This window comes from Nicotiana tabacum, chromosome 7, assembly GCF_000715075.1.
Source record: "Nicotiana tabacum cultivar K326 chromosome 7, ASM71507v2, whole genome shotgun sequence".
NCBI classification, from domain to species: Eukaryota; Viridiplantae; Streptophyta; class Magnoliopsida; order Solanales; family Solanaceae; genus Nicotiana; species Nicotiana tabacum.
In genome coordinates, this window is record NC_134086.1 from 100,435,713 (window position 1) to 100,459,820 (window position 24,108).

A 24,108-nucleotide genomic window follows, 5' to 3' on the forward strand; every position below is an offset into this window, starting at 1 on the left:
TGTCAGCAAAAAGCTCCCTCGAAGTGAAAGATTGAAGTGTTAGTCAAGCCATGGGACATTACTTCCAACGAACAAATTAAAATCACTCCCAAACTTCTTAATTTTCCTTTTTTTTTCTTCTCATTTTTCTTGTAATGTGGTGTTTGATGAGTCAAATTGAAAGTGCATAATCCGATCGTGCTGCCTATGGAGTAATTACCTCCTACCAATATAACTATTTAGTTCTCTGCCTATCAAATTTTAAGTGCATGATTAAATTATCTCGTATTTTTTGTCTCTATATGGTTGTTCCACACTTCTTTCTTCTTGCTATCCACCATCTCTTGGGTTATTTCTTTAAAGTCTCCGGATCCCCTCCTTGAGTCTTCCCAGTTAAAACGGTTAGATTTTATTTAAATTTATTATTGTATTATTCTTTTATATATGTACACACACATGTTGTAGCTTTAACTTAAAATTACAAGTCCTAAGAGTGAGCAAGACTCACGTTTTTAACCTATTTTCATGGTAAGAAAGGTACGTAACTCAATAGATCACCTATAGATATAAAAGAAGGTTTATATGTTTATATATATATATATGATAAGATAGTACTAGTAGTTGTGTGTGTCCAAGTGCATGTCTTTTCACTTTTCTTGATTTGTAAACTATCGAAATAAGAAGCCACATGGTGGGCTTGCTTGGCTTCACAAATCACAACTTTTAGTTTGAAAGCAACAGTTTCAAGATGAAGTAGAATCAACACTGATTAGAATGCAATATTCTAGTTGCTTCTTCCGTTGGTATCATATTCTTAATTATTATTTAAACAAGAAAACGTACTCTTTACTTATACAAGTAACAGTAAACGAAAGTATTCTGATTTAGCTTTTTTTCCGATGTGCAGATTCTTTTCCCATCGATCCATGCAATGTTGTTTACTAACGTGGTATCTTTGCTCTTTTTAAGCAATGGCTTTTCGTTTGTTCCATTTAGTTTGGCTAATACGTGGCTTTTTGTACGTTTTCTCGATTTTTCTTTTCTTGAAGAGAAACCTAATATGCAAAAGTTTGAATAGTTTAATCAATGTTACATTAAGTACATCGATGTTGACAAACAGGCGTGATTAGGCGGAATAGGGTTGTACACATTCGAATTGCGAGAATGGGGTTATACACATGCAGTAATGTCCATGCATGAGATCTATCTTTTCAGCAACGGTAAAGTTACGTTGTTCTGAGCCGCGGAATCAATTACTAATGCGTGCATCAAGATAGGCTGTGTAAACGTGGAATGCTTCGTGTAATAGACTACCTTTTTTAATGTCCCGGGCTTGTAATTAAAAGGAATACATTTCCAAGACCAAACTGCTCGAAATTGAAAATATGAGCCTCCAACTTTAAAATCTTAAGCAATGAAGCATTTCATGACCTTTTCTGGATGCTCTTATTATATCTCAATGTGAGAGCCGATAGGTACTATACATTTCTAAGATCCTCTTACATGTCACATGTTTATCTGAGCTCGAAAAATATATAGGATTTCTTAAAGCTTTTCACTTTAATATTTTTATCCGTAAGTACTATATAGGTAGAAGTGGCTTGATTGAATATAATGAATCGATCAGAGAAAAAAAGGAATGTAAATTCGGAGTGACTTGACCGACTGAGTTAGAGAGAAAGAAACCGACGTGATAGAATACATATAGAAACAATACACGTACAATCTTTGTGCTATTCCTAGTAAAATAGCACAAAGAATATGAAATTGGCCAAAAATGACTTTTTATAATAGAGCTTTAATGGAGTAATAGTACTACTTTTTTGTAGTTTTCCCTAGTCATTTATACAAAAAGTAACTTTCACAGTTCAACTGACTCTTTTATCATTTTAGTATCATCAACTCAATAAACAGGTCCCCACTCTTCTAACTACATGGCTTATATTAACCCCAATGAAAAGTGTTTTTAACTCTTTATCCATAATACTGTGTGGTGGAAAGCTGTGGATGGTGATATACGACGAAAAAATCTCAGTTTTGAGTTATTCGGGTAGGTAGTGTAAGAAAAATCTACACAATTAACATATAGAGTAATTATAAAAAGAAATTGTAATAAATATTTGTTAGGATCATATGATAAAAATATGTAACTTACTATCACAAATTCAAATTCAAGAAATGTGCAAAAATTCTATATTCTATCAAATATAACTTTTAATTTTATGCTAGGTTCTTGGTACTTATATGTAACAATCCAACTCACCAGTGATGTTGTTGTATTGGGAAAATCGAGTTTCCATATTAAAGTGATTGGAAGATGACGTGTCATGACACGAAGGCTGGTCAAAGAGTGATGATTGGCAAAGAGACACTAGTTGCAATAGATACGAGCAGAAGGTATAAGTAGAGGCACGAGCAGTTATTCAAAAGACTCAACGCTCGTACCTATTTATACTCAAAAGTCAAGGAGAATGAATTTGACAACATAAGAGAGTACAAATACAGTATTTAATAAGCAGTAAATACTAAAAACGTTATAGAATCTATATTAAATTACAATGATTATGTAACGTAACATTTAATGCCTTTAATCGTCTATAGTGGCCTAATTATAACAAAGGCAAAACGTTTATCTTTAAGATAACTATAAAAAGGAGAGAATGAAACATTTATAAAGACACAAAAGATCATCTGAATATACTGGTTTATTTTGTTTTCTTTTGTCTTTCTTATTGTTAGCAAAATTACTTTTCTTTATTCAGTTTTGATTATCAGTAACCCGTGTTCTTCTAAATTAAAGTTTTGACTGAAATTCCACTTTTTGGTTAAACAAATGTCCGCTTTAATTCCATGCCCGCACAGTTTTAAAATACGTTATTAGGGTCCAAGGCATGTTTACTTATATATCAATATCTCTCGTGCTTTATCGATGAGAGATTGGCCTAGGGTGTCACATACACTCCTTAAGGACTCATCATATTTGCTGAGGTTTACCCCACCACCGTTAGGGTCATACACAAAGTGACTTTCATACCATATATAATAGCCCGATTCAATAATGATATTGTCCACTTTAATCTAGGCCCCACAATTTTAAAATATGTCACTAGCTAAAATCTAAAGCACGATTATTTATATAATATAGTAATAGCATCTCTTCCCTATTTTATGGGGTGAAATTCGCCTAAAATATCACATTATGACATCAATCAACTTTTGGTATCACACTTGGAGTACAGTGCCCAAAATGTCAACTTTGCAGATATTTGTATTCTGGCGAGATTAAAAAGGGAAGAAGATATTTGTCCCGTGTTTACGGCATCATGAGAGCAATTGTTGAGGCTTGAGGGCAACAATGATAGTGACCCCCATTCACTTTTATTGGAGCTTTTTAATTCAATCTTTATTTAATTATTTTAAAAAATCTAGTATTGGTTACAATTACGGCGACGCAATATTCGATGATAACTACGTTTCCCTTGTTTATTTAATTTAAAGTGGGATTTGTAGTTAAGATTCTAAGCATGAGTTTTGAGTTATCTTCATCTTCTTGTCTCGGGAGATGAGAGATCTGCCTATGCACTACAATCAGTCAATCACTACGCAGACATGATAATGTATTCATATTTGCATCAAACAAAGTAAATATATTTTCCATAATTAAGTTAATATTTACTCTCCCTTTAATTTGATAGTTATGCATAAATTATTTGTTTGCTGTAAGTATTTGTGCCTGTTTTTTTCCTTCATATTTTTATATATCCTTATTAAATTAATGTAATTTGATTAAATATGATTGCAAATAAAAAAAATTGAGTTCATCCCGTCATCCTTTTATAGAATTATCTCGTTGAGCTAACCTAAGAGTTCCTTGTGATTTCACGAAACCTTCCACTGTAAGATAGGAATATATAATTGGGAAAATGACGTTATATAGTCACTCTCAAAATTATAATTAAAAAAATATTTTTTTAAATTTTATATACGTTTTCTGCTATTGAATATAATTAATTTTTGGTGCGAGCTAAAAGTGAAAATATTAGCTTTTTGTAGACTAAACTGAATATGTTCAAACAATTTAGAAGAGTTTTGTTGGAGTGGGCTAGTCATATTGAAGGACTGGATTGGCCTCCTATTGAGGGCCGGTTTAGAAGATACAAGTTCCCAAATGTGAGATGTGACCCTCGTAAAAATTACGCGGAGTAGCCACTTTTGAAAGTGGTATTTATATTTTATCCAGTATGTTTAATGCTGAGCAAAAATAGTCACTAATCTATTAAAATTAATATGAAAAGACAGTGTTACCCTTTCTTCTATCTCTTTTTCTTCCCAAACCCTCTATCAAAATTTCAAAACCCTTTCTCCCGATCAAACTTTCCCAAACTCCTCTCCTCTGATTACCAAGAGAACGATAGGCACCTCACATTAACATACTACTTGCAAGATAAAATGGCAAAATTGAATTTTTCACAATCTGTGGACTGGAAATTCGATATAGTTATATCATAAATAATTTGTCCTACAAAAAAATTAAAGATAGCTAGCCTCTTTCCCGTGAACATTTTATTCGCATTTATAGGTTCAACAAAATCAATCTATCTAAATCAGGCAGATTTCAACTTGGCAGATGTGCACGCCAGATGTGAGAGGGTTCTGTGTCCGACGAATAGTAAGAAAATCCCCAAGAATCCAAGCGTTCTCAGTGTGTGGAACAGATTCCACTGCAAGCAGATAGGCAAACAAATATGTTGAATTAGCACGCAAGACTATGTCTTTGTTCAAAAGTTAAGGATACTTGGTCCTGAACTTAGAATTACAAGTTCAAAAGTTAAGGACACTTGGTCCTGAACTTAGACTAACAAGTTCAAAAGTTAAGAACAATAGGTCCTGAACTTAGGCTAAGAAGCCCAAAAGTTAAGACAATAGGTCCTAAACTTAGACTAACAAGCTCAAAAGTTAAGGACAATAGGTCCTGAACTTAGACTATTAAGCTCAAAAGTTAAGGAAACTTGGTCCTGAACTTACAGTTACAAGTTCAAAAGTTAAGGACACTTGGTCTTGAACTTAGACTTACAAGTTGAAAAGTTAAGGACAAGTAGTCCTTAACTTAGAGTTACAAGCACAAAACTTAAGGATAAGTAGTCCTGAACTTCGAGTTCCAAGTTCAAAAGTTAAGGACATGTAGTCCTGAACTTAGAGTTGTAAGTTCAAAAGTTAAGGACATTTAGTCCTGAAGTCCTGAAATTAGAGTTGCAAGTTCAAAAGTTAAAGTTTATTAAACAGTGGCTAAAGACTAAAGACATTTTAAACAGTGGCTTAAAAAAAATACATGTGTTATTAGAGGCTAACCGTGCACTTCCCCGTGACCTTCCTTCCCCTTAGAGGGTCAATATTGAGGGCCGGGTTCGGACTTTTTCTTAATAAATAATCATAAGTATATATAACTATCTACTGTTGACATCATGATCGCAGATATATCACTGATTTGGATTTTTTATTTCTTTCCATTTTTATTCAAAGGAGTATTGGGTTGTTTAGGTGGCTAGCATTAGCAAGTGAGATAACACGGGCTCGTATTCAGATTATCCATCAGATAGTCTTGTAAAAATAGCACGGTATAACTAGTTTTCGGACTGTTCATTTAAAAATAGCCAGCGTTTACTAAGTCAATAAAAAATAGCCACCATTTTGCTGCAACAGAGACCGGTCCAGCATAATATACTGGAGTTCGGTTCATCTGTGTATGAACTCCAGCATATTATATTGGACCGGTATACTTTGCTGGTTCCAGTATAATATACTGGAGACTGGAGCACCGGTGCTCCAAACTCCAGTATATTATGCTGGACCGATATACTTGCTGGAACTCCAGTATATTATGCTGGAGTTCTAGTGTACTTATGCTGGAACTCCATCATATTATGTTGGAGTTCCAGCATACTTATCCTGGAACTCTAATATAATATGCTAGAGTTCAAGTATACTTATACTGGAACTCCAGCATAATATACTAACGCATTTTTCGGGTTTTGAACAGTGTTTTCGCTCAGATTTATCTTTACATGAAAAGTGGCTAAATTTCGATTACTTTTGAAACTGAGCTATTTTTGAATGACCAGTTGTAAATCTGGCTATTTTTGAATTTCATCCATCAGATAGTCTTGCGACGGATCCATATTGTTTAGGCCGAACTCATAAGCGACCTCTTAAAGTTGGCATTATTTTTTCATTTTAACATCTTATCTTAATCATGTTCCATTTGAACATTCTAACCACATTTCATATGCATCACTTAAACACAAAAAACTACAAGAAATGACACAATTTGAGAAACACATTACATGTTTTTATACCTGATATACGTTTAATACTACAACAACAACAACAACAAAATAGTCATGCTAAAATGTTGGTAATAAAATTTGAAAAGGACATGAAGATGAATCCCAAATACTAGCAACCTCAATGCGCAGAGAAAAAAAGTTACGTAATTGATAGGGGTTGGAATTGTTAAATTTCGTCGAATGTTCGGAAGAGAGGGCTTAGCTTGGTTTTCAAGAAAAGCATGAAAGTAACATCTTTAGAGAAGCTTCTTCTTCATTTCTGATGCAACACAAAAAACGTGATAACTATTACTCATATTGATAATTGGTCCAAGGATGATTGATTGAATTTCCATTGTCAAGAAACTATACCAATTACCACTTCCCTTGTACTAACTATATGAATGTGGATGAAATACTGCCAGTATATGATATTATGAATTAATTAATGACACATGACCAAAATTAATGAAGGAAAATTAAATGCCTCAGAATTGGAGAAAGGAAAAAGGGAATATGAGTAATAGTTATCCGGTTTTTTGTGGACTTGAGAGTTGGGAAGACTGATCCTGATCTTAGAGAACATAAGAGTTAGTTCACTCAATGCATCGGTGATCAGCTAAAGTTGTGGACAGGGATAATATTATTATTTGCTTTTTGTTTATTACTATTTTGAAGATCATTTAACTTGAAAGGTTCTTGGAGTAAAGTCATTCCAAGGTTGATTATATTTCATTACAACAGTTAATTTGACAAACATTAAGAAAATACACGTGAGAATTCACCAAATATATTGAACAAATTTACTTTTACGTGGAAACATTAAGAATACCGTATAATTTTAATATATAGAAGGATTCAACAATAGAATTTTCGTGGATATTTTTAATAGTAATTAAAATCCAAGTTAGCTATATAATGTCGAAGAATTTTTCATGCTCTATGCAGCCTTCTTAATTATATTAGATTCTAGTGATGGATGTAGAATATAAGTTGTAGTTAAGTTGAATCCAATAATTTTAGCGTAATCTTTATATATACATGTTAAAATATTTAAATATTAATACTATATTTTAAATTTAACAGACAAAATATTGATCAATGGGTTTAGTGACATCTCTAATTCAAATTTTAGATCTGTCCTCTTATACACAACTAACATAAACTCCTTTGAATCATGTCTCACTGACAAGAAAGTGCCAAACAATTGATACGTAGAATAGTCAAGGACAACAGTTGGTCCAATTATTAGTATTCTACTTAATGACAATAAAACACCCAAATAAAAGTAAAGATATCATTTATTAGGAAAACAATAAAGAAAGGGAAAATAGAGAATGAAAGAAGACCATGAAATACTAGATATTTATGTGTTATTTGATCATTAAAAATCCTTTTATAGGGGACCCTCAACGCATAAAAGCTTGATAAAAAATACTTTCATGCACGGAACAGCTTCACTATTATAAACCATTTTTAATTGTCTTTTAATTTGCTTATTTACCAATTTTTATACGTGGTAAAATGTTGTGTTGTAGTAAACACGTTATTCCAAGTCGAACAACCTCTGAATATGCTGTTAAACCTATAAAATATCATAGAAATATTAAACCTCTGAATATGTTGTGTCGTAGTATTTCTATGCGTTTTTCCATAGAAAGAAATACCAGACAAAAGAAAAATATAATGATGCAAATTTTGAAAAATGGGAATTCACCTGCCTGCACTTCTATTTCAAGCTGCCATGCATGTCCAACCCTTATAGCAAAAATAGAAACTTCTATTTTCTCGTGAAAACGTTTGAATGTAATTTGTCTTACCCCTCATCCTATTCAACTAGTATCAATTAAGAAACTGTTGGGATTAGGCCGAAATACGAAGTGAGGGGAAATGTGGGAAACTTAAATTCTTTGATAATTCAAGATTAATCAGTGTCTAAGTACATGCATATGATAATAAGATTAATAAGTCTTCTCTATACTATATTAACTTGATTAACGAAATCAAAGTTTAGTCAGTGTGATATGAAGGTGGAATAAACTAGTTAGCAAATATATATATAGATATATATCATTCATAAATTTCATATCTAAACTTCCTTTTTTTGGTGGGGTGGGGGTGGGGGTGGGGGTGGTGGGTGGAGGGGGAAGTATGTAATTTTGTAGATGCATGGTAGTACTAGATTGTTGTGGCCATTAAAGCAAGCTTGAAATTATGAGAAGTTCAAAAGAAAATAGATTAATTTGCGGTCACCCAATTGAGAAGAAGAGTGAGCTTGTTGATGTTGAGGAAGTTGGTATTGTTGCAGCTGCAGCTAGTAGTGGCAAAGCCAGAATTATCCCTAAGGGGAGTCAAAATATAAATAAGTAAGCATATGAAAAAGTTAAGGGGAGTCAAAACATAATATATATATATATACATAAAAATAAAATATTTAACCTATTTACGCGGTATAATTTTCCGACGAATGAGTGTCAATTGACTCCCCTTGCCAACGAGTGGCTCCGCCACTGGCAGCTAGCTGATATGCTCTTTGCCTAAAACAATCCATTGAATTACTTGGTGGTGATATGGCCACTGTCACTGTTGATGAATGTGCTCCTGATTCAGCTGGAGACTCTTCCCCAAAAGATAAAACAAAATTTATTCAAAAATAAAACCAAGAAAACGCCAATATTCAATTTCCTATCATGAACAAAAAGGGAACCACTATACAGAAGATAACAAGAGTTTAAGTTTTATGCGTTCTAGTATAAAAAAATATTTACATAGTTAGGACACTTATAAGGTAGTTATAAGTCATATCTTTATTATTTGTATTAATTGGCTGGAAATCTAGTAAAATTAATGTGTTGTAACTAATATGCTATCACAAGTTAATTAAATTACACTATAAAAAAATCTTTACTTGTGAGGATTTATCATGAATTGACTGTAGTTTTATGCTGGCTATCTTCCTAATGCGATCCTCCTGGCCTCTTTGCGTTATCAATATATATTACTCCTCTGTTTCAATTTATATAAATTTATTTGACTGAACACGAAGTTTAAGAAGAAAAAAAAAAGAAGATTTTTTATGTGAAATAAGACACATATATTTTGTGTGACTATAAATCAATGTATAAAGTCAAATTGTTTCCAAATATGAAAAACCGTCCTTTTTTTTGACACACACTAAGGAGCCTGTTTGGACATAATAAATTTTTTCTTTTTGTCCAAAAATTTTCACTTTTTTTCGAAATTAGCGTTTGTTCATAAAATATTCAATTTTCATTTGAAGATGCATTTTGAAAATTTTCGTAAATTTGAAAAATTCCAAAAAGCTGTTTTTCAAAATTTTCACTCAAATCACTTACAAAACATCAAAAATAACCCAAAATTCTATTCATGTCCAAACACAACTCTAAATTTCAAATAAATTTCACCATTTTTTGAAGTTTTACAATTCTTATGTCCAAACGCCAACTAAAAAGAAAAATAGGTTAACATAAATTGAATATTTAAATCCCAAAAAGCCGTAGGAGATGAAAGTTACTTGAATTAAGCTTGTCGGATAATGAATTCAGGGCGCTGCCAAGTTGAGGCTGTTTCTTGTTGATTACTTGCTGATTCTTCCTCCTTCTCCGGTTGTGATCTGCCAATCTTTTCCGGCAACTTCTTTTACCATTATCGAATTTTGACAGATCATGGAACCTGCGCAGCTTTTTTATCAGAATAATTATGAAATAATGGTACTAATTATATTGAATTTAAGAAGAAATTTAAAAAAAAAACTTTTCTCTGTGTTGATTAAAGCTGATGATTCTTTCTTTTAATGCTTAAACCAAAACGGAAAATGCTGTCTTTACTATAAGAAGCAAAAATAGGACAGTATGTAACATGTCATAACGGGGTAGCAAAACTAATTGAGGAACATAATTTTACGGACATAATTGCCCTCTGGATATATCTCCCATGTACGTACGACTTTTCAACTCCTCAAACCCCAATCATTAGCTCTTTAACATACCAAAGGGCATTTCCGTCATCTACTTTCCCATCTCCGTGGAAGTTGGAACGACGCATTCTCATTGTTACAGTCGTACAATACAAGATTATTGTAATGTGGAAAAGGAAAAACACATGGAAAGGCAAAAACAGTCCAAGGTTTCTAATTATATCTGTGTTTTTTTTAAGCATAAAAAGAATAAAGTTAATTAGCACTCTAATATTATTCTAACTTCAGTTCATCACATAATTATCATAAAATATTGTGATTTAATGCATAAAGATTTTTTTTCCCAACGTAATATAACCTGCTGCATTGTTGGCAGAAGCGCTGAGTCACACCGGCGGCAATAACGGTGGCAGCTTTTGAGTGAAACTCACACACTTTATGTCGTCGGTGGTAGTGCTTTGCATGAGTGAGATCAGCGTTGCAGCCGTCAGCTTGGCACTTCGGCGAACCGGCCTCCACCGCCCTAGTCCGTCGGAAAAGTCGGTTCACGAAATCGTCTTCCGACGATGCAAAATAAGTTCTTCCGCCCAAATTCAACCCAATCCTACTAGTATTAGTGAAATCAATACCACCCATAAACTGGAGTTCGCTTTTTGGTAAAACCGTATTGAACCCGGTCGAACCGGTAGGTTGTAGAGAAAGCATGGATGTATGATGTGTTTGAGAGTAGGGAACATCATAAGTGTGTGGGTTGTACAAGGAGCTAAAATGGTTGTTATTTGGAGTTGTTTGAAATTGGGGAAATTGATGATTTTGTATTTGTTGTTGTTGTTGTTGGTCGAGGTGGTTTCTTATAGGTGAAAAATGGGCAAGAGGGTTGACAAAAGGGTCAAAAAATTGATCGTTTTGGTCAGTTTCTTGGGTGGTTTCCTCGCCGCCAGTTTCCCATTCATAGTCCAGCATAATTTCTCCTAACTGTTCACTGCCAATAAGCTGTGTATAAATAAAGAAAAAAAGATAAGGAAATTGGAAATTATAACATCTCTATATATCTGAAAATTGAAAAAAAAAAAAAAGTTGGGAATTTTTGAAGTGAGGGTGGAGTGGGGAGGAAATCTGCAGGGAAGATTTTGTGGAGTGAAAAGGCTGCAGCTAAAGACTTTACTGTTTAGCATTCAGTGAAGAGAGTTTTAGTAGGTGTGCTTTATAGGTCTATGTAGGTAATAGCAATAAATAGAAAAAAGAACATTTTTTTTCCATCTTTTTGAGTTCTCAACAAAAGAATAAATAAAGTTTGTGTGTTGAGTTTTAGAATGCCTTTAAGAGACATGTCGGTTTATTGGAGACTTGTTGCTTTTCTTGCTGAATGAATTTAACTTAGATAGAAATTCAAGTTTTTTTTTTAAATATATAACATTTTGATTATATATATATATATATATATATATATATATATATATATATATATATATATTAAAGATGTTCTCGTAGACTACCACGTGTTGTCGGTACAACTTCAATAAAGGCATGTCCGACGTCTAAGCGAACTCTTAAGAAGTGATCGAAGGGCATGGCCGATAATGCTATTGAAGATCAAAGTCGAAGAGTCAACAAAGATCGAGAACGAAGAGTCAACGAAGATTAGAGTCGAGGTCGAGCACTCACCGTAAATAGAGTAAATAACAACTAGTTTTATGATAAGACATCAAAGGAGAATATTCTAGTGAATATTCTTTGTACCTGTATTATTAAGGTATTCTAGGTATATGTTCCTTATAAATAGAAAGAGACACAAGAATCGGGGAGAGAAGATGTTCACTTGTAAGAAAACACACTGACTTTATAGAGAGAATCTGACGTTATTGCAAGCACACGAGAAATACATTTTTACTAAGATTCTTGCATGACTTTTCCGCTTGATCCAAGAACTACTTGAATATTCGAAGGCTTATCAATCATTCATCATTGTCAGAAGGAATATCCACAAATCTCACCCCTTTTCGGGTGACTCGCATGTTCTTATTTACTTAAATGACATTCATTTTGCTATTTATTATTATTATTATTATTATGAGGTTTTGGCATGGTATAACAACATACTCATATAATTGGCAGAAAATAGCTCTAGTTATAGATATTGGCATCAAATAGCCAATAAATGTATATCACAATAATAATATGTATATCACAACTCTCTTTTTTCTTCTTTGTCTATACCAACATGTATATTAAAATTTATTTTCATTCTTTGTATATAAATAATATTATTCTTTTTATATCAATAATATAAATTATATATATAGTTATTGCTGCCTTTATATCAATGTATATCACAATAAAAATATTGTATTATTTGAATATCACAGTGTATAGCACATCGGACATATGTATATCAAAATAGATATCATAAGTTTATTTTTCTTCTTTGTGTACATCAAAAATTAATTTTCTTTGTATACTAAAATATTATTTACTCCCACAATTATATTTATTATTTTTATATTTTAGAACTTTCTTAAACATGCTATATCAAAAATTTATTTTCCGTTTTTTATCAATAATTAATAATTATATTATTTGTATATCACAGTGTATAACATAATAATAATGTGTATATCAAAACAATTATTAAAATTTTATTTTCCTTCTTTGTATAACACATTTCAGATTGAAAATTCAAGTTCAAAATGACTCCACATGTGTATCCCCTATTGTAACCCGTGTATATCTCTATGTACATCAATGATATCTCATGTATATTATGTGTATCTGTGTATATCCATGAAAATTTGTGTTATATATACGATATATAATGTGATATACACGGACATCCATAAAATTGTGTTGTATACCGATATACAAAGTGATATACACAGACGTCCTTAAAAACTTGTGTCTGATATACACTGATGTACCCGATATACAAAGTGATATACATATTTCACAGTTGGATTTTTAGGTATGATTTTTTGCTCGAAACTAGTCTAAATCACTTTTAATCTTGCTCAAATTTTGTGTATAGCCTCGTTTAGGTATTTTCAACTAATTTCAATCACACTCACTCATTCAATCCAACCAAAAAAAGGAAGAGAGAATAAAAACAAAGTTGAAATATATTTGTTCTCTCTTAGTTTTTGTTAATCTTGCTCAAATTTTGTATATAGCCTCGTTTAGGTATTTTCAACCAATTTCAATCACACCCACTCATTCAGCCCAACCAAAAAAAAAGAGAGAAGAAAAACAAAGTTGAAATATTTTTTTTCTCTTAGTTTTTGTTTCTGATTTTCTCTGATGTGAGATCAACCTTACCTTTTCATCCCACTGATTTTTTTTTTTTTTTTTTGCATAATTTGCAAGAATTTTTGCTAAACTATGAGAGCGAAAGAGAAGAGATAGAAGAAGAAATACAAGGAGAGAAAGGGATAGGGAAGCTAAGTGTGTAGTTTTTTTAGAGAGAATATGAAAGAGAGTAGTTTTTTTTAGGATTTGGCTATATTATGCCAATTGTTTGGGCTATCTTTTCCAAAACTAATATAAGGCTAAAAAATTGCAAATCCCTATTATGGGTTGATATAGGATGCCATTTTTTCTTATTATTTAACGCTACCTACCACCTTTTGGGTCATTGAATATTGTTAGCCTTGTCTACATTTACTGCCATTCGGTCAAATATACACCTTATCTACCACAAAATCGGATATCTTGTCTATTGGGATATTAATATTAGCTAAGATTGACTCTACTTTATTTGAATCTAATTGGTTGAACCCGGATCTAAATTTTGGGTCGAACATATATATAGATATCAAGCCTTTTTTGTTTATGTTGAACTCTTTAACTCCAATTTTTCATAATTTTTACTCATTTTATTGGTCGTTAGGCCGCAATATTTCATACATAAGTGAGATTTTCTTAAGGAGAAAAACTAGGTAGTGTTTGATTGTTGGGATAATGGGGTAGTAAGCAAAGGGTTGGAGGAATAAGAAACTCTCTGTTGTTGAAGAAAATAAAATATCTTCAGGCTGAGGTGCGGATATCTCGCTTTATTTAAGGAGATTCAAGCCCACTGCAACAAAGTCTTCACTGGTCCAGCAGTAATCCTCTTGACTTGTCTCCCCAGGATACAACAGCCCGATCACGTTGTATGACTCGAACAAACTCTAGACAAGTTGTTGAGTCCAAAACTCCACCAAGATGAACACCTTCCTTCAATAAAAGTAAAAACTCTCTTCTTCTTTTTCACAACTTTAACCTCACTTTATTAAAACACTCCACAATTATTTTTCATAACACATTAGGGAAGAAAGACTCCTATTTATAGGTGTAGGAATTCTTCCTTGAATTAAATTGGAAGAAAGTGGGATAATAAGTTATGAAATCATGGAGAACATGAGATAATTAGTGTGTAATTAGTGATAGAACATGGGAGAAGAGTTACAGCCATTTTCTACATCATGGAATAGTGGGAGTTATGGGAGTTATGACCATTTTCTATATCATGGAGTAGTAAAAGTTATGGCATTTTTTATTTTAATATTAAAATGCTAAAATATTAACACTCTCCCTACTGTGCCTCCTGCACGGGGTGCTTTTAGCGAGCAATTTAGAACTATTCAAAACCTACTGTACTTGGCCATTACAAATCAAACAAAACAACTTGGGAAACACATTTATTAGTTGAAACACATTTATTATTTGAAACGCATTTATTTTGTCTCTCTATAATGGCATCTTTGTATCTCCTCAAATAATTGTCTTATGTCTCTCATGTTTGTGTCTCTAGCTAAGAAGAGAGAGATAGAAGTTGAGAATAATAGTAAGTAACTAACTGATGTGAGGCGGCTTTGCTCAGAGATAGGTTGTATAACCATTTACAGCCACTAGAAAGGATACATCCATACAGGGAAGAGGTGAGGAGAGCACATTATAGATGGAAGTAGGGGTGACAGACGAATGGGTTGGGTCGGATACAGGCAGGCCGAGAATGGGTAATACAGAAGTAGATAAACTATTCGACCCAATCTATATTTAATACGGATAGAGAAAATCTTTTAATCGAGAGATTATATTATAGATGACTTCTGGATTATGATAACTTTTGAGAGAATACCTAATCTCCAAAACATGAAAACCTCCAAATTTTAATCTTTATTGATTATCCATTTTTAAGTGATAATATGGATCTTATTCACACTTGACTCATTTCAAAAGAAGTTTATTATCTAACCCATTTTTTTAATAGATACTCCAATATGGATGGATAACTGTTTTTCTTAAAATCTATTTTGCCACCGCTAGATGGAAGCAGCGACTTCAATTACGTATAAAAAAGTTTTATGTTGTTAGTGTAATTTAACCTTTATAGAGGTTATTTCCTTTGTTTTTTGGATCGTCAGATCATGTTAGTTACAAATAATTATTTATTACTGTGAGTAATTTCACTTAATGGTGTAAATCTATTAACATTATCATTTATCAGTGTACAACAATTAAACTTTTTTATTTACAAGTTTCACCAAAGTTATCTATTCTAACCCAACCTATTAAGAATATAGTATAATTGGATGCTAAAAGTCACATTATTCTACTTTTAATTTACGGTCTCGATTTCATGTCTTAATTAGAATTGAAGAGTTCTTTATGGGAGGATGCTTTACAACCTGTCATATGCCTTCTCCGCATGAATCTGAATTAGCCGAGCTATGAATTTTAATTTAAATACATGTTTGGAGCAAAAAATAAATGTGAAACTCTGTTAGGATCGAAAAACCAGGTGTCATGCGGAAGCTAGTAAAGCAAACCCTCAACGATGATAAATCAGATAACAAAAGAAAAATCTACCAAAAGAGACACAAACATATAACGTGGTTCGGTCAACTGACTTACATCCACGGGCGGAGATGAGCAATTCACTATGACAAAAGAGAGTACAAAATATGGTTCTAATTTTGGTTATACATAATAGAATAACTGAAAAACTGGTATGGTACAAATTTTATAAAATAACCATTCGAACCGAACCATTGACACCTCTTCTTATCCTAGCTCATAGGTATTGTCCGACCTTATAACTTTTACTTTGGTTGAAAATTGCTTTTTAACAAAAGTAAAAAAAGATTATATGGCAGGGAAAGCATTTGATTTAATGGAAAGTAAAAATATCCATGTACTTCTTGAGAAAGCATCAACAATACTGAGAAAATATTTTTCTCCTTTATATGTGGGTATGTTATATGGTCCCCATGTGTCTATATATTTAGTTCAAAATTTTCAAGAATTCACTTGCTGAGAAAGACTAAGATCAGACTGCTTATCCACAACCCGTGGAGTTTTGGGATCAAGTTGGTTGTCTCCTAATGTTAATGGAAGTTAAGACTAGAAAATAATTTTGAAAAATGAGGATCTTCTTAGAGAAGATGCTCTGATACCATGTAAAGAATTAGAAAGATATGGAGAAACTTTCATTTGTATTTCCTTTCTCAATTTGTACAACAGCTCACGTATATATACAACATAGAAAGAATCTAAGAAATAACTAACTGTTACAGGTGTCCTTATTCTATTTGTGTATTGATAATTAACTACTGAATAAATACAAAAATATATGTACGACAAATAAAATTATTTCTAGAACATTCTGTCAGCTGGGCTCTAGTCAGAGCCAAATTAGGTCCAAGGTTCTATGAGCCCAAACAATAAAAAAAAACATGTCCAATAGTTGTTTTCCCCATCCAATATCCTCAATACTCTCAGTATGTCCTTATCTTTCAATCTTCATATAGAGATGATAACATTCTTAATCAGAAGAAAAGCTTTTTTCTAGTTCACAACCTGCTCGACGTTTTGTGAACCATTCTTGGCAATATTTTCTCCATCAACAATATTTTCTAATATGCCCAAATTATGATATTACTATATAAAGATTTTATCCATTATAAATTGGTCTACATAACAACATAGTAGTATTATTTAATAAAAAATTCTAGAAAAATAATGATTTTATCCATTATAAATTAGTCTACATAACAACTACTATTATTTAATAAAAAAATTTGTAAAAGTAAAATTTTAACAAAAAATATACTTCCTCCGATCCTCAATAAGTGATCAATTTATTTTTTTATTAAATATCCAATGCGGAAGGATAGCCCAAAAAGATAGACAACACATCTCACCTATGTGACGACAGTAAGAAGTGCGAAGTTTTTCCTTTTTCTTTTGTTAGAAGTACGAAGTTGACCATAATTTATTTTGTGAGGACTACGCTATAGTATAGACTACTATAGTATACTACTACTGTTTTACCACTTTGCTACTCTCGAGGTCTTGTAGTGCACTTTCATTCACTCGCTTCTAAAGCACGTTTGCCTCACCCTTTCACTCAACTACTACATCACCCACATATTCTTTTGCGAATAGATCGGCACTACTTTAAAAGTTTTGGACCTAATTGTCAGAAAGAATACTTGGGGATTTATTTTATACTTTCTTCTTTGATCTTTCGGTAGATTTTTTGTTTCGTATTTTCCATTTCATATACTCTCTCCGTTTCAATTTAGATGAGATAGTTTGATTCGACAAAAAGTTTAAGAAAAAAAAAGACTTTTGAAACTTGTGATCTTAAAATTTTAGGGCAAAAATTTTGTGAGGCCATGATATTTGTGTGGTATATAAAAGTTTTTCATTAAGGGTAAAATAAATAGTTTAAAGTTGAATTATTTCCAAATTTAGAAATGTGTCATTTATTTTGGAACAGACTAAAAAAAAGTACTTCATTGTATATAGGTAAAACCGGGCTCGTGATACACTCCGGTTCCAGACGTAATAAGCCAAGCCCGAGACATGATGGCAAGGGGCCAAAAATCAAGGCGGAGTTCTCATCGAGTCGGAGTCCAGGGGCATAACGCCTATCCTCGAGAATATCGGGGTCATGGTTCGGGACCGGTCCTAACTTTGAATAACTTTGAAGGACGTTGTCAAGTAATCAAGCACGGCCAACAGAAGGCCGTGATATCCGTCATCAGCCGAGTATCACGGCGGAGATCTCGGCATGTATCGATAGGAACCGGCAATCAGTTAATTAGATGATTTTTACCTAAGTTAATTAGGTGAGGAGAGCACATTATAGATGGAAGTAGGGGTGACAGACGAATGGGTTGGGTCGGATACAGGCAGGCCGAGAATGGGTAATACAGAAGTAGATAAACTATTCGACCCAACCTATATTTAATACGGATAGAGAAAATCTTTTAATCGAGAGATTATATTATAGATGACTTCTGGATTATGATAACTTTTGAGAGAATACCTAATCTCCAAAACATGAAAACCTCCAAATTTTAATCTTTATTGATTATCCATTTTTAAGTGATAATATGGATCTTATTCACACTTGACTCATTTCAAAAGAAGTTTATTATCTAACCCATTTTTTAATAGATACTCCAATATGGATGGATAACTGTTTTTCTTAAAATCTATTTTGCCACCGCTAGATGGAAGCAGCGACTTCAATTACGTATAAAAAAGTTTTATGTTGTTAGTGTAATTTAACCTTTATAGAGGTTATTTCCTTTGTTTTTTGGATTGTCAGATCATGTTAGTTACAAATAATTATTTATTACTGTGAGTAATTTCACTTAATGGTGTAAATCTATTAACATTATCATTTATCAGTGTACAACAATTAAACTTTTTTATTTACAAGTTTCACCAAAGTTATCTATTCTAACCCAACCTATTAAGAATATAGTATAATTGGATGCTAAAAGTCACATTATTCTACTTTTAATTTACGGTCTCGATTTCATGTCTTAATTAGAATTGAAGAGTTCTTTATGGGAGGATGCTTTACAACCTGTCATATGCCTTCTCCGCATGAATCTGAATTAGCCGAGCTATGAATTTTAATTTAAATACATGTTTGGAGCAAAAAATAAATGTGAAACTCTGTTAGGATCGAAAAACCAGGTGTCATGCGGAAGCTAGTAAAGCAAACCCTCAACGATGATAAATCAGATAACAAAAGAAAAATCTACCAAAAGAGACACAAACATATAACGTGGTTCGGTCAACTGACTTACATCCACGGGCGGAGATGAGCAATTCACTATGACAAAAGAGAGTACAAAATATCGAGAGAACAACCTCACGAAGAGGCAAACACAAGTGACACACTAACATTTGTCCCGTAAAGTTCTCACCCTAAGCACGACTCTCAAACATCATATGACTGCATTGTGGATGCTACTGAATGAGAATGATGGATCTTCAATTTAAGGAACTCCAAACATTTTTCTACAAGAAAAGGAACTAGCAAAATATGGGAGATTTGTAATTTCCTTCTACAAGAAGGAAAACTCAATTAAGGTAAACATGTTGTCCTTTCCTTCAATAAATAGGAAAACAAAATATGTTAAGAAAATTAAAATGTATTCACATTGATAATGGTGGTGAATATTGTGGTCCCTTTGATAACTATTGCAAGGAATTCGTTATCAGAAAACTCCGCCCAAGACGCCTCAATTGAATGGTTTGGCAGAGAGGATGAATAGAACTCTGGTTGAAAGAGTTAGATGTCTGCTTTCAGAGGCTAAACTTCCAAATACATTTTGGGCGGAAGCACTTAACACTGTTGCTTATGTTATTAATTTGTCTCCTGCTGTTGCTTTGGATAGTGATGTCCCAGACAGAGTTTGGTTTGCCAAAGATGTTTCTTATGATCACCTGAGAATTTTTGGGTGTAAAGCTTGTGCGCATATTCCTAAAGATGAGATATTGAAACTGGATGTCAAAACTAAGCAGTGCATCTTTATCGGTTATGGTCAAGATGAGTTTGGGTATCGGTTTTATGATCCAGTTGACAATAAACTTATTAGAAGTCGTGATGCAATATTCTTTGAAGACCAGACTATTGAAGATATTGACAAAGCTAAGAAGATAGATTCTCAGAGTAATGAGAGCTTAGTTGATAGTGATCCAGTTTCTATTGCTAAGGCACCTATTGCACATGAAGTAACCCAAGACAATAATGGAGTTAGTGATCAAGATCAAAATGATCATCATGATGTAGATGTTATGGATGCTTCAGTTGATGAAGTTGTGGTTGATCGACAACCAATTCCTGCTCAGGTAACTACTTCGAATGCTCTTGAAACCTCTCTTAGAAGATCTACACCAAAAATCGATGCGCTATCCTCCTGATGAGTATGTACTTTTTACTGATATGGGAGAACCTGAGAATTATGATGAAGCCATGCAAGATACTCATAAAGATCGGTGGATTGAAGCCATGGAAGATGAGATAAAGTCACTCCATGAGAATGGAACATATGAGTTAGTGAAATTACCGAAAGGTAAGAGAGCTTTATCTAATAAATGGATATTCAGAACAAAGCAAGATAACCATACCTCTGCGCCTAGATACAAGGCGAGGTTAGTTGTTAAAGGTTTTGACCAGAAGAAGGGAGTTGACTTTGATGAAATTTTCTCCCATGATGTGAAGATGTTTTCTATCCGTGTGGTTCTAGGCTTAGTCGCAAGTCTAGATTTAAAATTTGAGCAGATGGATGTCAAGTAAATGAGGAGATTTATATGGAGTAGCCTGAGGATTTCGTAGTTAAGCTTGCAGATAAGCATGTGTTTTGCAGAAATTTGGCAGGCATGAAGCCTGTCAATAGTTCCTCTACTTGAAGATACATTTGGTCTCTTGGCTGGAGAGGGAGTTTGTTGGGCATATGCCCATGTTGTCCAGCCAAAGTCCCAATGGCCTAATCCTATTCTCTTTTGGTTTCCATTCCTATTCGAAATTGGATTCGATTTTTGTTCCCATTTAGAGTTGTTTTGTCTTTAAGGGAAATCACCACTCATGATCTAAAAATAGGACAACCTTGAAGAATTATTATATGCTCATTGAAACAAGTCTTTGAAATATTTAAGCACATAAGAGTGATTTTTGAGAGAGCTTTCATCAAGAGAGAAGAGAGAAGAAAAGTATTTGTGTTGCTGCAGATTTTTATTCTGACTAGCCAACGTCAAATTGCGTTTTCCAATTTGTTAACCGTTGGTTCGAGCTAAAATTTTGATTGAGTGTTCATAACATCTTGGTCTTTGATTTGAACGGTGAAGATCGGATTTGGAGGTTCGTACATCTGATTTCAAGCCTCGAACAATAGCTTCGTTTTTGCGGATTCTCCTCTTTCTTCAATTGATTTGTTGCTATTGTTGCTCCGTATTTGGCACTTGTTGTGTAGCTAATTTGGAAAACTTTTGTAACCCTCTTATTGTTATAGTGGATCTTTTTGGATCTTTGTACTCCCGTAGTTTTTATCTTCGATTTGAATGGTTTTCCACGTTAAAATTTGGTGTTCTTTACTTTTTTTATTTTCGGGTTTGCCTCTTTCTCGACATAACAAAGCTCTAACAGTAATTTGTTAAAGATGAAAAGGAGAACTCTTTCTCTGTTATTTTAATTTGAAATTACATAAAGATCTATAAATTTATGATCCATATTATTTACTAAGAACGTACGCCTGAGAGACTGTTGCATGCATATACTATTATTTCAAAATATCTTCAATGTACATAGTGTTTAACTTAAAAGATTTTGAACTATTTTAAAGCAAATCAATCAAAGATGAAGGGGTAAATCGTAGTCAAACCTAATTAATACCGGATCGAAAAATTGAATAATAACAATTGCATAATAGATGAATAGAGTATCAAAGATCTTATTAAAATTGAGCACTGTCTTTCCTCTCCGTAGAGAGGGAAGAAGAATTACAATTGCTTTGCCCTTTCGGGGTACCAGAATGGAGCTCTTCTCCTCTTTTCTTTTTGAAAAGTCCCCATCCTCCCCTTTAGAAGTGGAGTTTTATTCTTCCCTTTATTCTATGAGAGGGCCTGGAGAAAAAAGCCGCCCCCTCGGAGTTTTCTTTTGCTTGTATATATAGTCGAAAAACCCTCTTACCCTTGCCACGACTTGGCGTGTCTGGGTCAGTGAAGTTTCCTGGTCGTGGAAAGGCGTTGCTTTCGTCGCTGTGTCGAATGTCTTAAAGGATGGATGAGGTTAACTTCATTGACTTCTTCTACCTTGTGGCAAGAATGGGGTCGTTGCCACTTTGGTCGTGGTGGTCAGATCTTGACCAATACAGTTAGTCCCTCTATTCGTCGGGGTCGTGCCTCATCGGGCTCGACAGACGGAACACATGTGCGACGTAGTCGAGAGAAATCTGACCCCTTATTCTGTTCCTTAGTTGCATTTTGTGTATTTTGGATGGCTTGTGGATGTTTTTTTAGTACTCTGAACCGTTACGAGGGTTTCAGAGTCGTAACGCCGGTTGGTAAATGAAGCCTTACTTCGTGCGCAAGCCATCATTATGACACACATTTCTGAGGAACTGAAACGTTTCGTGTCTCGTTGGATTCGAATGGTGACTCTCGGGTTTCAAGCTCGGGGAATTTGTGTCTCTTATAAATAGGGAAACTTTGTCATCTGCTTCTCACACTTCATCGTTCATTTTGAGAGAATTCCCCGGATATCTCTTTTTCTGATATCTCGAGTTCCTTCTTATTTTCCTGCTCATGCAACCCCTAATCTTTTCACTTCTTCCGGAAAAGTTTTCCTTTTTTGCTAAAAATGGCCGGCGATTCTTCTCGTGACAATCTTCCTGCCGCAACACCGGTAACTGAGAACCCTGTACAGGCCATCAGAGAAGTGGATGCGGTAGAGGATGAGGAGGTTACCTCGGTGGATGAAATCCTTCCCCGCCCAGGAAGGGACGTGACTGACTTCAGTATCAGTGGTGGAACAGAGCCGGAGGACATTGCTCCCGTTATAACAGAGAGAGGGATCGTGGAGTTGAGGGAACAATGGGGAATCCCTAGTTTTGTCGAGATACAACCGGTGGGGAGGAACGATCAGGTTTAATTCGACCGTCCTTGATTTTGTATGTTCTATGCCTACCCCTTCATTGTAGGGTACACACTCCCGCTTCCTATGCTAGTGGTGTATTTCTGCCGCTACTATGAGGTGTGCCCTGCTCCGTTTTCCCCTTATTTATACAAGTTGTTTCTTATGCTACTCAAATACGCGGAGCTCGCCGGTCGTGAGGTCACTCTGGGCTATGTGCTTAGCCTTTTTGCTCCCCAATTGATTCGAGGCCCGATGATTCATGCACGTCCTCGGGGATCGAAGGGTCTGGTGGTGAAGATGGACGATAGAACCAATCGTCACTTCTACGAGAATTTTTTCTACGTGCGGACCGAGCATATTGTGGTGGACTCGACGGGGTTCCCCCGAGAGATGAAATTTTGCCCGTAAGTCTGCGTCTTTGATTAACGGAATGTTCGATTTTTTTTGTGATGTGGATACTAAATTGCCTTATTGTTCTGTAGCTGAGAAGTTACCCCCGCCGCCTCTTGAAAGGATTCGTGAATGGGTGGAGGCCATTCTTCCCCACACGGTGGGGGTTCGTACCTGGTCGACTTTTCACGAGAGGTTTGGACGTATGCCTCTTACAGGTGAGATGACGTCCTTATTTACTACTCTCTTTATTCATTTTTATTTCGCCTCTTATACATTGTTTGTCGTTGTCAGGGAGGGTACGGAGAGCCAGGGTCCCGCAACTAGCCTTCTGCCAGCCGGCTGCATCCGCTCATCTTGTCGCGGTACCTGCTGTATGTTCTTCGTCGACGGTTGCTTCGGTCGAATCTGCAGCCTTGGTTACTCCAGCAAAGGCTGCTTTTCAGGACGAGGTCACATCCAGTGCCGTCCGTCCTACGAACGAGTCACCATCGATGGGGGAGGAGGAAGGGCTGTCAAAAAGACGAAGGGTAGAGTTCGAGATGGCGCCTCCGACAGTGATTAAC

At 34.3% G+C, this 24,108-nt stretch overlaps 1 protein-coding gene across 3 annotated transcripts; it reads right to left on the reverse strand.

The window, feature by feature from the left end:
- Positions 1-5,248: 5,248 nt before the first annotated feature.
- LOC107817276 (squamosa promoter-binding-like protein 8) lies at positions 5,249-11,486 on the reverse strand. 3 transcript variants are annotated; one of them, XM_075217408.1, is made up of 4 exons: positions 10,598-11,486; positions 9,838-9,995; positions 8,750-8,912; positions 5,249-8,643 (listed from the first exon to the last, which is right to left on the reverse strand). In XM_075217408.1, exons 1-4 carry the CDS (start codon positions 11,200-11,202, stop codon positions 8,541-8,543), a joined length of 1,029 nt encoding a protein of 342 aa, XP_075073509.1. In that variant the 5' UTR covers positions 11,203-11,486; the 3' UTR covers positions 5,249-8,540. The 3 variants fall into 3 exon arrangements, with proteins under 3 accessions (XP_075073509.1, XP_075073508.1, XP_016498564.1); XM_075217407.1 differs by having other exon boundaries at positions 8,750-8,921; positions 10,598-11,482; XM_016643078.2 differs by having other exon boundaries at positions 8,435-8,643; positions 8,742-8,921; positions 10,598-11,477.
- Between the last annotated feature and the right edge of the window lie 12,622 nt (positions 11,487-24,108).

Coding starts and splice junctions, on each gene's coding strand:
- LOC107817276 (XM_075217407.1), bottom strand. CDS start 11,202: ATGCTGGACTATGAATGGGAAACTGGCGGCGAGGAAACCACCCAAGAA. Junction 8,922..9,837: donor ATCCGACAAGCTTAATTCAA/GTAACTTTCATC, acceptor CTTTTGGGGAAG/AGTCTCCAGCTGAATCAGGA. Junction 8,644..8,749: donor TCGTCGGAAAATTATACCGC/GTAAATAGGTTA, acceptor GACTCCCCTTAG/GGATAATTCTGGCTTTGCCA.